Source organism: Rhinolophus ferrumequinum, chromosome 2 (assembly GCF_004115265.2).
Source record: "Rhinolophus ferrumequinum isolate MPI-CBG mRhiFer1 chromosome 2, mRhiFer1_v1.p, whole genome shotgun sequence".
In the NCBI taxonomy this organism is placed as follows: domain Eukaryota; kingdom Metazoa; phylum Chordata; class Mammalia; order Chiroptera; family Rhinolophidae; genus Rhinolophus; species Rhinolophus ferrumequinum.
In genome coordinates this window covers 99,611,910-99,626,339 of record NC_046285.1, presented here as the reverse complement: position 1 = coordinate 99,626,339, position 14,430 = coordinate 99,611,910, and the positions used below count along the sequence as shown (strand labels likewise).

Here is a 14,430-nt window from a genome sequence, read left to right as displayed (position 1 = left end):
AATTTTACATCAATGTCGCATCTGAATACTATTTTAATTAACTCACAGCAAATACCCACAATGCTTTGAATAAATTTTTTCAGATTTACTGGTAATGTAGTTCTGGGTCTGTATGGAGTACTGGTGTCAAACAAACCGTGTTCACCAGTATTTAAAACTATGCTATTGAATATTCCTTCATTGCCTATATAAGCCGGACTGCTTTTTCATGCTATGTATAAAAACGACAGCTACTGCTTTAGCAGAGAGAAAGAGTAGCATAGAGAGAATTTGTTTATACTTATAATTCGCCCCTTCAGTTACAAATACATGCTTATTTGAGAGGACTGCTGAGATCTTTTATGGGGATAGGGTTCAAGATTAGATCAGAACCCTTCAAAGTCTCACCCAATCCTGACATTTTTAAACAAGGATAAATTTTTCTTTTGGAAGTAAAAATTACAATTGTAAGTGATAACAAAAAAAGAATCAAAAATTGAGTGTTTTGTGTTATATACCAGTGCTTCTCCACCGCAAGAAAACTTTTTCTCCCTTCCTTTTATACTTATTAAAGGGCAGTTATATTTTTCCCTTTTACACTTTTAATGTCCTATCAGAGGTCTCTATTTTCCTTTATTAAAATTAAGCTTTTCCTTATAACTGATCAATTGTGTTTAATCCCTCATTAGAAAGATTTCTGGACAGTATCCTAAAATCCTTTCTACTCTCCTGATGTAGATGACAGAATATTTTAAAAAAGAAAAAAATCCACTGAGATAATATAACTGAACTCTGGCCTCTTATGCATGAATGAGATCCAAATAGGTAAAGTAAGTGACCTCTACCTAGTTGGTGGCATGGCCAGGTTCAAGACTCCCCAGCCACTTAGCTACCTTTCACCCTACCTACTGCCTTAAACACCGACTTTTTGCGTAGGTGGTTTCAAGTTCATCTACAAAGCTGGACTTCAGAACTTGAACCGCTTTTTATTCACAGCAGTGTTTCTTTGCCAGTGCTTTGATTTGCATACGAGTGGCATTCAGGGTGCAGAAGGAACCTTGGTCTCTGTTCCATTTACCAAGAAGCAATGGGGCAAAAGCCAGGGGCACTAAAGGATAATGTAACTATGGCTTTATCAGTAGATGAGAGCTCAAGATAAGAACCACAGTGAAATCCTGCTCAGAAAAAGCCAAGAGGGAAAGATGTTTGGAAAATATCCTTGGCCTAACATCTAGAAACAATCGCATTTAGAACAAAGATCCTATTTCACTCAACTTTTTTTTGTTTGTAAATACCTGTTAAGTGTCCACTCATAGTTTTGTCATGACTATTGAACAACTGTCTGTATTTCAGTCTGGATGACTGAGGAACGGCCCATTCTGCTACGGGTGGGACACTGTGGGGAAAAGAGGAAGAGGAAAAAAGGATGAAGAGTAAGCAACTGCCAATGGAAGTTCTTCAAAAACAGCCGACTAAGAACTTTTCTAGAAACTAACTTTAACCTTTTATTCACTTTTGAGTCACAATTTCTGAATCTTTTGTAATGAGTGTGTCCATTTCATTTTTAAGTTATCAACATTTCTTTCACAACAGATACAATTAAGCTGAAGGGTAAACACAACAGATGGTGTGGCTGTTTCAAGTATATATACAATTTAATAATTTAAAGGTTCTACAAAAGTATGGAAAATCTTCTTGGAACCGAGATGATACACTAATGTCAAGGCTTTTCTAAACAGTACTCTTTGGGTTTAAAAAGCAATGCTGATAGCAGACAAATAACTGCCTTTAAACATATTAATTCTTTAAAATGTTTAGCTTTCTATACACCAAAATACAGGATGTATTTCTTAATGGAAGGAAATTATTTCATTCTGGGAAGTTTCAATTCCCACAAATGGAAAGTTGCCCAGAAAGACGAGAACGTTCCTGGGGTCATGGCAAATCAGCGAGGGGTCATGGAGCGAGCTCTGCTTTTCTGCCTGCGACCCAGTGCCAACCTTTCCTTGCCAAGGCAGCAACCCACACCTGAGGAAGCCCCTGCCAACAGGCAGTTTGGGTCTGGACCTCCCAGTGAGCAGTTGCCACACAAGTAGCACAAGGGTCCCCCTGGCTTGTTAAGAGCCCAATGTCTAAATAGGGCAATGTAACCACAATGGCTAAATGAACAGTAAAAAATGGCACTCCACTTCCAGGACAGATTACAACTAATGTCCCTTGTGCCATTTGCTTTCACTTCAAAAAAAGATCTATTTCTTACATGTAAAATCAAAATTCTAATCATAAATTGAACCTCTTAGTCATCACTTATATACGTTATCTATGTACTTATATGCACTTCATAAGCATAGGAAATGGCTTCCAATCACTTGAAAAGTACCTATATAAATTCCCCTTTTCAATTTTTATAAATTTCTTAATAAAAAACACTTACCAAGATCTATTCTGCCATGCATACTTCTGCAACAAGTCTCTCATTTTAAACTAATATTCTGCTGATTCCAACTTGCCTATCTGTCAAGAAGCTAATTATCTTTCTTCTGCACCCCAGGAATGGAGGGTGTTACCCACAGAAGTTGTCCCAGATTACACTTATCAAGGTATAGTTTTCTACCAAACTCCTGAGAATGTAAATGGACTAAATATTCATTAATCGGTAACCAAAGAGTTAGATGCCACATTGCAAAAATTTGCTAGAAATTTAAACACTGAAAAAATGACTACCTAAAAAAACACAGTTATCTTAGTAGCATTAATGTTTGCTAGTATTATTTATTCATTCTAATGTCATAAATCAATTTTAAGACAGATTTCAAAATCCCTTGTGGAAAGTCAGAAGAAAACTCAAAACTCCAGCATGGTACTGGAGAAAGAATAAGAAATTTGGAAATTGGTGTTAGATGATCTGGGTTTAAATCTGTAAGCTGTAAATGAGGGGTGGGGAATATAACCTCTCTGGGTTTATTTTCTCATTCACAATTCTGAGACAGTATCTACTACATAGGACGATAATGGGGGGTGAGTAAGATTCATCAGGTGTCTGACAAGTAGATGCTCAATAAATGTTCCTGAATCTTAAAAGTAAAATCTTAATTAAGTGGAACACAAATATCTGTATACCACAATTAACTGAAGCTTTTGCAGCAAACTTCCATGGTTAAGAATTATGCCTTAAAATCAGAAAGAACTCAGTTCAACTCTTAGCCCTGTCACTTAAGAGTTAATATTATCTTGAGCAAGTCACTTAATGCCTCTGAGCTTCTTCCTCACCTATAACACAGAGATAACAAGAGTCATTTCATGGGGAAGAAGGTGAGCATTGAGTGAGTTAATGCACATAAAGCATCTGGGACAGTGCTTTTCAGTTTATGGATTTTCTTTAAATCTTTTTTTTTTTTTAAGGTAATGAATTACTGAACTATATCCAACACACTTTTCTCTCTAGAGTGGAAAAAATGACTTGATTCACTTAGGAAAGATTTCTAATGAGTATTGAAACAAGAAAAGATGGAGTTGTCTTCATTTACATTCCCTTTTCAGTCCAAGAGTTTTGACAGCTTACAAAGAGTCATCTAAGAGTTTTCATCTTAGTGTAGCAGAATGCAAGGGAAAAAAATAAGGATAAAAGAAAATAAAAATATGAAAGATAATATGAAACCAAGATTGGCCAACACATAAGCAGTAAGGTCATGTAAGCTTTGCCAAAATCGAGCCACATATTTGGTTAATAAAAACTGTCCACTAATCTGAATAACTCATTTCATAAAAATTGATCTTAAATAACGTTTTACTAATAATCCACACAGACTCCTCAAAATTATCTGGGATAGAATTTTTAAAAAGGCCAATTGTGGCTCTAATCTTCATCTAAAAATTTTTATTAGTAAACTTTTGATGATTAACACAAAATATGTAATTGCTTTTTTCCCTCACACCTAGAATATTAGTTAGTTTTAAACATTTACTACTATGTATTTATTATTCTCTTAAAAAAACAACATGCAAAGCCTTTAAAGGAAATGTCATGTCCTTGATTCTGTCATCGCTGCAACAAATAAATGATAAAACCTAATAACATTATCCAGAATCAAGAAAAATTTTGGCATTCTACAAAATAAAAAAAGATAATAAGTAAAGAACACAGCTAATTCATTTTCACATTTATGAGTTAATCAGATAATGGCTTGAACCAAACTGCCCATTTAAAAACAAGCAAACTTACCTAGCCACGTCAAATGATTGTGCCTTCTGTAATTTAGTGTTTAATTGTGACCCTGGACCAGACCTACTAAAAGAAGAACTCTTTGGCAATGTGGCTGCTGTAAAAATAAATAAATGTTGAATAATTTTAATCCTACAAAAATAAGACAATTACAAAAATTAAAATGTACAGTCATCAAGTCTGAGGCAGAAATTATTCCTCCTTCCTTACCATTCTGGACTCAAAAAGAGTTACTCCCTCCTGGCTTCCTGCCCTCTTGCCAAAAACACTGCTAGATTTATTTGTTCCTACTGAAAATCACCTTACTAAGTAGTAATGTATACATCCATAAAATTTTACTTTTCATTAAGCATTTAGTATCATATTTTATAGGATCTGTCAACAGTAATAGAAGTAACAGCTTAAATATACAGATGGCATCTTAACGGCACCAAAGGAGCTGAAGTATTAGTTCCAGATGTGACAGCCAAGAAGTCACAGACTTGCAGTCTTGGCCAGATAACGTGACGCTAGGGAGGGTCAGCTTTTGTGTCTGATTCTCATTCAGTTGGTTAGCTGTGTGTCACAAAAAAAACTCTGAGCTATGGCCACATTCCCTCATCCTTGCCTTTGTTTCGCAACATCGGCCATTAACCACCAAAGGAAACAAGATGGTGTGGGGATTCACTGGTATCCTTGGAAAAACAAGCACTTTCTTGGCTGCCATCATGTCTGTAGTCATGGTCACATATGAAAGATGAACTATACGTGACAAGAAAATCTTCAAAAAAGAGGTACATTTAGATTCTTTGGCTATAACTTAGAGACATATCCTGACAGATGTAATAAATCCAAGGGCTATGCACAGAAATAGTAATTCAAATATAATGCCCAAACCCATAGTCGTCACCACTGAATTTACTCACATATATCCAACATACTTTTTAAAAAGATACTTTCCATATTGATACGGATTCAGTAAGATTTGTTAGACGAAAGCCATCAACATTTACAATTTATGCTTTCTTTTAATCAATGGGAAAAAGACTGAGTAAAGTCTCAAGATGAAATTAACTAAATCAGGAACTTTTTAATCCTTTTCTTCAATTAAGCAAGTATATAATGCTACGATTTTAATATATTTAGTCATTTAATAGACTTCCTTCCCCTGTCACTCCATTTCAACAACAACAGAACAAAACAAAAAAGCAATGTTCTCCCGGCCCCCACCACCACATAATTCTTCTCTGAAGGGATTGGCTTGTTCATTAGCAAGTCGTAGCAGCTAAAGAAAAATAGTAAATGATACATGGAAGTACAAAACATTAAAATACTATGTAAACTTCGGTTGCTTTGGTCAAGCCCTTGAAAGGACATTATGCTCTTGGTTTTAGCTGTTGAGTTCACCTTGGTCCACAGTGGTACCCAGAGTCCCATAATTCCATTTTCCTTTCCTTCTCTCTAACCTAGCACATCCCTCATTTAATGTGTTGAAAAAAATGAGAACTTAAATGAAAAAAATGAAGCTATTTTTCTCTGGAATAAAATACCACTTAAATATAACCAGACAGTTAAGACAGAAGATTTAACAAGAATGAAGAGTAAAATACAAGTTGTAAAAATTCAGTCTATGGATTCATCAGGCCACATACCAGGATGAGCAAATGCAGGCAGAGGTTGTATAACAGGGGGGGCCCCGTTAGCCAGGGGAGGCACTGCTGCTGGAGGAACAGAAGATACTAGGGGTGGAGACATTCCGACAACTGGAATGGATCCCATTGGCACTGGAGCAACAGCTGTGAGTGGTGGCATGCTGGCAATACCTCCTATACCTACGAAGAAAGAATTCCCAATAAAATTCACAAGGAATCACATTTCAACATTCAGTGATAATGAATCCAAGACCGCTTGAAGAAGAAAATCACTTCTCAATTTTAATATATTCCCATGTATAATATGAATTCAGATTAATCATTTTAAAGAGTACCAAATATCATGTCAAGGATCAATCAAAAGGGCTCAAGATCCAACGTGAAAAAGGATCTACTGGCCAAAGTTAAGGATCAATAATAATAACAGTAATGGACTGAAAGCCACCAAAGAGAATCAAATTCACAATTCATAACACCATTTAAAAACAAACAAATTAAATATTCTAATTGGTCACCACAGGTAATCAATATATTTTGAAAATTAGTAAATAAAGGGGGAAAATAAATCAAACATTTATCCTGCCTTTCCTTTATACACTGAACCTCAGAGTTACCGAACATTTGATGGGGAAGTTTCTCTTTATAGAAGTATTTCAACCAAAAAATGAAGAAATGATACAACTAAAATAAATGTTTCCTTCCTTTTTTGTTTCTCTGTCTCAACTCGTGATGTTGTGATATAATACGAAATACATATCTGGTCTTCATCCCCCGTTCCTGGCAGAGCTCCTAAAACCCTTGTAATTTCCTGACTGATGGGAACATCTGTTATATTTGGTCTTGGTCCCTAGTTCCTGACACAAGAGCTTCTGAGACCCTTGCAATTTCTGGAGTGATCTCTGTTAGTATTCGAATGAGGTGACTGGTGGCTGGGGGTCCGTAAGTAGCTGCAAGATGGGAGCTGGTAACAGGAAAGACCAAGTCATGATTAAAGTGTTGGAAAGTGGATTTCCCAAGGAACGATTTCAAGACTGAAAAGTCCCACCCCACCTCACCCCCACCTCCACACCTCAGGGGAGGGTAGAGGGGCTGGAGATTGAGGTTATCAATGGCCAATGATTTAATTAATCATGCCTACATAATGAAAACTCCATGAAAAACTCCTACACTACAGGGTTGGGAGCTTCAGGTCTGGTGAACACACCCACATGTTGGGAGAGTGGTGAACCCCAACTTCACAGGGACAGAAACTCCTGCACTCAGGACCCTCTGGACCCCACCCTAGATCCCTCTTCACTGGGCTGTTCATCAGTATCCTTTATAACAAACTGGTGAACGAAACTGTTTCCCCGAGTTTTATGAGCCGTTCTAGCAAATTATATAGAATGGGAGAAAAGGGTTTGTGGGAACCTCTGACTTTATAGTCAAGTTGGACAAAAGCGTGGGTACCGTGCAGACCCATTACTTGTGACTCAAGTCTGAAAAGAGTTCAATCTTGTGGGATTGAGCCCTTAAAGCTGTGGAATCTGATGCTAACTCTGGGTAGTTAGTGTTGGAATTGAACTTAATTATAAGATACTAAGTTAGTGTCTGGAGAGTTGGAACAATGGCTAATGTGGTTTTTCTGGATACAAAATTCTTGTCTCCCTCCTTCCTTGAGAATCCTAAAAGTCTTACTCCATTTTCTTTGGGCATATAAAGCACTGCTGTAAAAAAGTCTAAAGATATTCTAAATCTTCTCTCCCTTGTATGTCATGTGCTTTCTTTTTCTACATGCCCAGATAATTTTTTATTTTCCCAGGATATATCTAAGTGTTGGTCTCTTCCAGTTGACATTCTCAGGTATATGACACACTCTTTCAAATATACTTTCAGATCTTTTATTTCAAGAAAGTTGTCTTGAGCTAGTTTTTAACATGTGTTCTATTCCCTTACTTTGGTTTTCTTCTTCAGGGACTCCAGTTAACAACCATACATTCAATTTTCTTTGCCTTCAATATTTGTCGATTTTTCTCAAATCCTTACGTTTTTTCATTTCCTTTTAATTTTTGAAATCTTCCTCTTTTTCCCTCTATTTCTTTTCAGACACTATCTCTTGTGTTGCTCGTAATTTTGTCCTTATTTCTGAAATGACGTTTTCTTTTATTTCTCACTCTTGCCTGACTTCTGTCACTTTATTTCTGAAGTTTCAAAATTCTGATTTATGTTGGTCTTTCATGACTGGTATCCTTCTCTTAGTATCTTTTAGCTCATTTTGAAATAGGCTACTAGTGTGCTATCGCTGTGCATAGGGTGTTATTTGGCTCTTTATTCTCTTTTTTCTAATAATAGCTCAAAGTGGGATCCGACCTTGCCGGATACTGCCTGTTGCTCATTTGTACGAGTGCCTTGCTTCCTGGGATTTCCAGTTTCCGTTCTCCTCCTCCAGTTTTGTGAATTCAAAGGAACCAGACTGCTCCAGATCTTTCAGGTTTTCTTATCCCAGGCACAATCATTGTAATTACTCTCTAACATTATAATTTTCCCACTTTAAGTGACCTACTCAGCTGTTAAATAGCCACTGCAAAGATTATATCCTTTTACCTTTTCTGAATTTTTCTATTTATTTCTAAATAAATATATCTACCTGATGTTGTGTTTTAAGAGCCATCCTTCTTGACTATGCGAATTTCTTGAAAATTTCGCATCTCTCCTCAATCACTGAGTTTTCCCTTTCCATTCTAAAACTGTGAAAGCACTTCCCATCCTAAACATACCGTTCTTCAGCTGGCATACTCCTCCAGCTTTGTCTCCCCTTTAGAGTTAAAGGCCTCTTCCAAGCCTCCAATCAGGCTTTTATCCCTACAACTCCAAAAAAACTGCTTCTCAAGGTCACCCACAAACTCAACTTAGGAAATCCAATCACTTTTCTGTTCTATTCTTACTCAGTGTCTCAGAAGCAACTCAAACAATGGAGCACTCCTCCTTCTTGAATCACTTTTCTTGGCTTCCAGGACGCCAACCAACAACTTTTAAATATCACAGCATGCCAAGGTTTGGTTCTAAGTCTTCTGCCTATGCTAGCTACACTTTCTCTAAGGTATCTTACCCAGTCCCAGGGCTTGCAATGCCATCCACACCAGATTCAGAGCTGATGGATCTCTCCTCTGAGTCCCAGACACATGGATCGATCTGCCTCCTCATTATCCCAACTTGGCAATCTACTAGGCCCCTCAAGGTACCACGGCCAAAACTTGATATACTTGTCCTTCAAAATATAATGAATTTAATCCTATGCTATCTTCCACTTTGGTTTTTGCCACCCAGATCTAAATCACCATTATCTCTTGCCCATGGCAAAGGGCTCCTTACAGAGTTCCCAGATCTACTCTGGTCCCCCAGCAATCCAGTCTTCAGATAATACAGATTATTTTTTCTAAGTATCTAGCAACCATGTCACTCCCCTCAGTTAAAAGCTTTCCGCAGCTTTCAAATGCACTCAGAATAAGAAATTCCAACCCTTTAGTGGCTTTATCAGTCCCTAAACCATGTGGCCCCTGCCTTACCTCGCTAGCCTGCCAATACTTCAGTTTTTGCCTTTAGACATTTGCGATTGCTGTTCCTTTTGCCTGGAGGTCTTCTCCCCTAGGTCTTTACATGGCTCTATCTCTAAGTCAGCTCAAAAGTCATCTCCTCAAGGAATTCTGCCCTGACAACTTGGTCTCATTGGTCTCTTTCTATCTTATTACCTTATTTACTTATCTATTTGCTTGTTTCCCCCAACATGGCAAGAAGCTTCACAACAGCAGGAGCCATGATGTCTTGCTCACCAGCATGTTCCCAGCAATTAGGACACACATTAGGGTCTTAAAAATACTGGTGTACTCCAATAAAACCATGGACTTCTGGCCAAAAATAATTTTTTAAAAATCAAACAAAAGAAAAATGAACTTCCCTTGAAATAGTTGGATCCAGAATAAAAGAACCATGCTGTGTACAAATGCACTGAAAGAAGGTACCAGGCATACTCACAGCACTTGCTGAAATACAGCTTGGTACCCTAAGTCCCAATATCACTGTACCCCATTTTCCTCTTCTTAACATAGGGAAGTTGAAGAAAATGCTTGCTCATCTCCTAGCTGGCTTTAATAGCACGGGGTGTTAACATTTGCATTAATACATGTAGACAACAAATCCCAGAAAAGTGATGCCCCATGTCACCTGATGGTTTGGTGACTATGAAGGGGGAGAGAAAGAAGGTATATAATAAGGAACCTGAGAGTTTTTAGGAAAACTAGGTGTTTGCACCAACTCTCCCTCCAGTTTTTGAATATGGTCTTAAGCAAAGTGTTCAACTTCTTGGAATCTTAGTTCCCTCATCTATATAGCAGAGCTCAGCGATTCTGCATAGTTTCAGGGTGACTGGTGGCCACATAAAATACTGTATGTTGAAGGCACACCATGTAAGGGCTCGGAAATGCCTGGTCAGATAATTTTTAATGCTAATTAGAAAATAATGATAATAGTAAGAAATTCTTTTGTTCCCAAGTAGCCAGAAGTGTAAGAAAAAAATTACCCTGGGTTGAGCTGAGCTGTGGAACTAGAAATACTAAGAAAGGCCAGAATACACTTGATCAGGACCATGTACTTCTAACTTCTCTTATGTTCTGATATTATCTCATGATTTGGCCTCTTGAAAATAGTTTACTGAGAATGTTGACGTGCTGAGAACGAGGTGAAAGGCAGTGGAGGAGCCTAGGGGAAGAGCTAACGACTGACTGGCAGGGTGTCAGATCAGAAATCCCAGGTTCCCACAGAGGTAGTGCCATGTTACTTAAGTGGCTGGAAAACGCTCTGGGCGGTGAGGCCATCACCTCCTGAAAATAAATCAGCAATATCTCTCGAGTTGAAATTCCTATAGCAGAATGGAATAAGAGAAGACATATTAAATGTTAGAGGAAGAATAACTGACACCCGGGTTTGAGAGAAAAAGAGGAAATGGGATGCCTCTGGTTATCTGACCCTCTCTCTACTCTGAGGTTTCTTCTTGCAGCACCGGAAGGGAAGCCAACATAAAACCAAACACACCCGTTAGCTGTTTTAACACATGGATCCTGACCAAACGTTGGCAACAGGGACCTTCAGAGAGTCAGAGCTACTTCCATTTAAAATAAATAAATTAAAAAAAAAATTTAATTACCAATGGACTAACTTTTCTGAATATTTTCTGTATGTTTCTAAATAAATACATTCACCTGAGGCTGTGTTTTGGAAGCCATCTCTTTTGACTAGGGATAATTCTTGAAAATATCCCATCTATCCACAATCAGTTTTCCCCCCTCTAGTCTAAAAATGTGGGAGGAAAATGGGGTACGGTGATATTGTGACTTGCCTCAGGGTACCCAATTGAATTCCAGCAAGTGCTGTGCGTATGCCTGGTACCTCCTTCCTTCAGTGTGTCTGTCTGCACACAGCATAAGTCTTCTCTTCCTCTGGACTCAGGTTAACCGAGGGTAAACACTGAGCACACACGATAGACAAGGGCCCGGCCACTGGAGCCTACTGTCCTGCTCACTTCCGCTCTTCCCAGCCTTTGCCCACACGACTTTATAAGTGTTTCCTTCTTTTGAATCACTATCCTACTTGCCTAACTCAAACCCTGCACCCTTCCCCTTATAAAAACCAGTCTTACAGCTAAACCTCACCAAAAGAAAGGACATGCATAGTTCGCTCGTTTTCAACAGTAAATCTATTAAGTAAAACCACACTGTTTATTTATCTCAGCTTATCATTAACGGTACCAGAGACAACCTGAACAACTATTGACTGCCCCCCCAATCTACATCACTCTATCACCTGTCATCAGATACATCAGGAGGAAGAGAAGGAAAGAAACTCTATCCACAATTTCCCTGTTTTGTTTAAACTGTCTAAGAGCTTTCCCAGGAATCAGAAGTTACATCTGATTACTGTAATCTTTAAATCAACCGAAAGAATCAAAGTTTAGGGTGAGAACAGAGAAGTCAGAACGGTTGGTGATCTTAGTCAACTAATAACTGATGAATTTTTAAGCAAACTATCTGGCTAAAAGGTCATTTTTTATGGAATTATGTTTTTAATTGAGATAACAATGTTTATTTTTCTCCTGCCTCATTTTGTTCTAAGAATTTAAATGTGGCCATTTGTCTCAGTGCTGTAAATTTAAAAATAGATTTTTGAGATACCATAATCCAAAGCAGTTGTTTATACACAAGGAGAAACAAAGATATTATGAAAACAGAAAACCAAAAGGAGGGATGTGACAATGTCAAGAATCAAGTAAGAGCAAGAAAAAGACAGAAGATGCTGCAGCAGACTGCAAGTTTGTTCCTTTCACGCTGAGAATCTGCCTCGCCCCTCATCCCCCATCCTCCAACACCCCCCCCCCCCCCCGCCCTACTCCCTCCCCCATGCCTTCATTTGGATCACTCTCATCCTGGGATTAGAATGTGAATATGTTCGTTCTCCTCCAGCACTATTTTCCTGCCTATTGCCATTATTTTCCAGTCAGAATTACCCCCTAGAATTTCACAAATGCTAGAAACTGAAAAGGGGGGAAAAAGGGAAACATTTATTTTTAAAATATACAATGAAATATAGTAATCAATTGCTTTTCAAACTTACCAAACGCTGGTGCACTAGAAATAGCAACTGGTTGCTGTTTCATGACAGGGGGGAGCGCAGAGGGGAGTTGATAGCCTTGTAGCTTCAGTTTGATAAGTTTCATAGCTATGGAAAACTCCACTTGATCCATTCTTCCATCATTATTCATATCAGCCAGTGCCCTGCAAACCAATAGCAAGGGCTTAAAATTAAGATGAACATGAAAGAACGTTTCCCAAACTACCACTCCCACCCACACAAAAACAAAATAATCAGCTCCCTTAATCCTGGGGAGAAAAAACAAAGCAAAACAAAACTAAATTTATTTATCAAGCTATTGAGAGTAACCTGGAAATACTGACAAGATTTTATATAAATATAAAATGCTTTTTATTGTGTTATTCTTTACTTATATGATACATGAGGTAATTTTCAGTCCGAATCTCAGGACATGTACTTTGGATATCAAATAGAGTTTCTTTATGGAGTGATGAAAATGTTCTACACTTGGATAGTGGTAATGGTTGCACAACTCTGTGAAGAGACTAAAAAAACAATGAATTATACACTTTCAAAGGATGAATTTTATTATGTGAAGTATGTGAAAATAAAGGTATCAGCAAAAAAAGTATTTAGGAACAGAGAGTTTATTTCTAGAGTTACTTGACTAGATTGCACCAACTCCTCTGTGGGGCTCTACACTCCTCACCATGGGGACATGACATGCTATACTCGTATCATTCTACTATATGATTAAAGCTGTGAAAACTAATTAAATGAGCTTACAACTGTGTTTATGATTTGAAAATGGTACTCAAACAGAAACGGGCAAGTGTAACTTGCAATGAGCTTTTATGTAAAGTATGTTCTCTCAGAGAAGAGTAAGCAGGAGAAAAGGGTTTGTCCTGGCAACTGGAAACTGTGATCCAAACGAAAACTGTGCATATGCATGACTTAACCTCTTCTGTGTGAAGAATGTTCATTCAGATTTCGTTTCTTTTAGTCTAGATATTAAAAGAGCGAGAATTTAATTTTTTAAGCCAATCTTAAGAACAATTTTATTTGAAACATCAAATGGTAAGACCAGCTACTCCAACTAAACTGCCACGACTAGCAATCTTTTCAAGAAGCCACATCCAAGGAATATCCAAAAAAAAAAAATTAAGTTTCATGGAAAATAATCCTGTAATAATTAATAAGCTATAATAATGTTGCTGGAGTTAAGTCAAAGAGGGAAAACATGAAACACAATAAAAAGCATGACCTTTAAAAAAAATTAAAAATCTCTAATAATGTTAAAAATTGTCCAAGTCACCACTATTCTTTTGGAAAACAAGAAAAGGTCACAAAGAGGGAAACGGAACCCCACAGCTACGGAACCTCCTTTTTGCCTCAGACAGACCCACCCCTGGCCCCTGCAGTCAATGATCCCCTTCAGCAAACCACAGGAGTGGAATCGGAATTTCACTCACTACCAGTGAGCCTGGGCACTGCTTTCCATATGTTTCTGGGCATTTGGAGTCATACATGAATTGCTCATTCACAGCCTTTGCCAAGTTTTCTGCTAGATTGCATGTCTTTTCCTTGTCAGTTTATAAGAACTCATTGTGTATTACATATTAACTGTTTATCTGTCAATTGTTGAAAGATGTTTTAAAATTTATTATTTGTCTTTCGTTTTGTGTACAGTATCTTTACTGAAAGAAATTCTACGTTTTTACATATAAAGATTTCTTTTATCACACAGTTTGTACCTTTTCAGTCCTTTATTTTCTAAGATTATTTTATTACATTTCAATCTTTAAACCAACTGCAATTGTATGTGTATGTGTGATATGTTATCCCTGGGCTCGACCTTATTTCTTCCAGATGGATACCTAGCTTTCCCAGCAACATTTATTAATTGATCCATCCTCTTCTCATTGAACTAAAACATATTTTTGTTGTTTATTAAATGTTCATATGAAGTGAGACCTA

General features: G+C 37.5%; 1 protein-coding gene across 10 annotated transcripts in view; it reads right to left on the bottom strand.

Moving 5' to 3' along the window:
* ITSN1 (intersectin 1) overlaps positions 1–14,430 on the bottom strand; it is a 186,140-nt gene that overhangs the window by 113,375 nt on the left and 58,335 nt on the right. For 9 of the 10 annotated variants that reach the window (XM_033133309.1, XM_033133327.1, XM_033133317.1 and 6 more), the window contains exons 5-8: positions 12,475–12,635; positions 5,833–6,012; positions 4,202–4,298; positions 1,275–1,375 (exon numbers count right to left, since the gene is read on the bottom strand). In XM_033133309.1, coding sequence (XP_032989200.1) covers positions 1,275–1,375; positions 4,202–4,298; positions 5,833–6,012; positions 12,475–12,635 — 539 coding nt within the window. Of the gene's footprint in view, positions 1–1,274; positions 1,376–2,413; positions 2,461–4,201; positions 4,299–5,832; positions 6,013–12,474; positions 12,636–14,430 lie in introns of those variants that run through there. The other variant, XM_033133344.1, reaches the window with a different exon arrangement.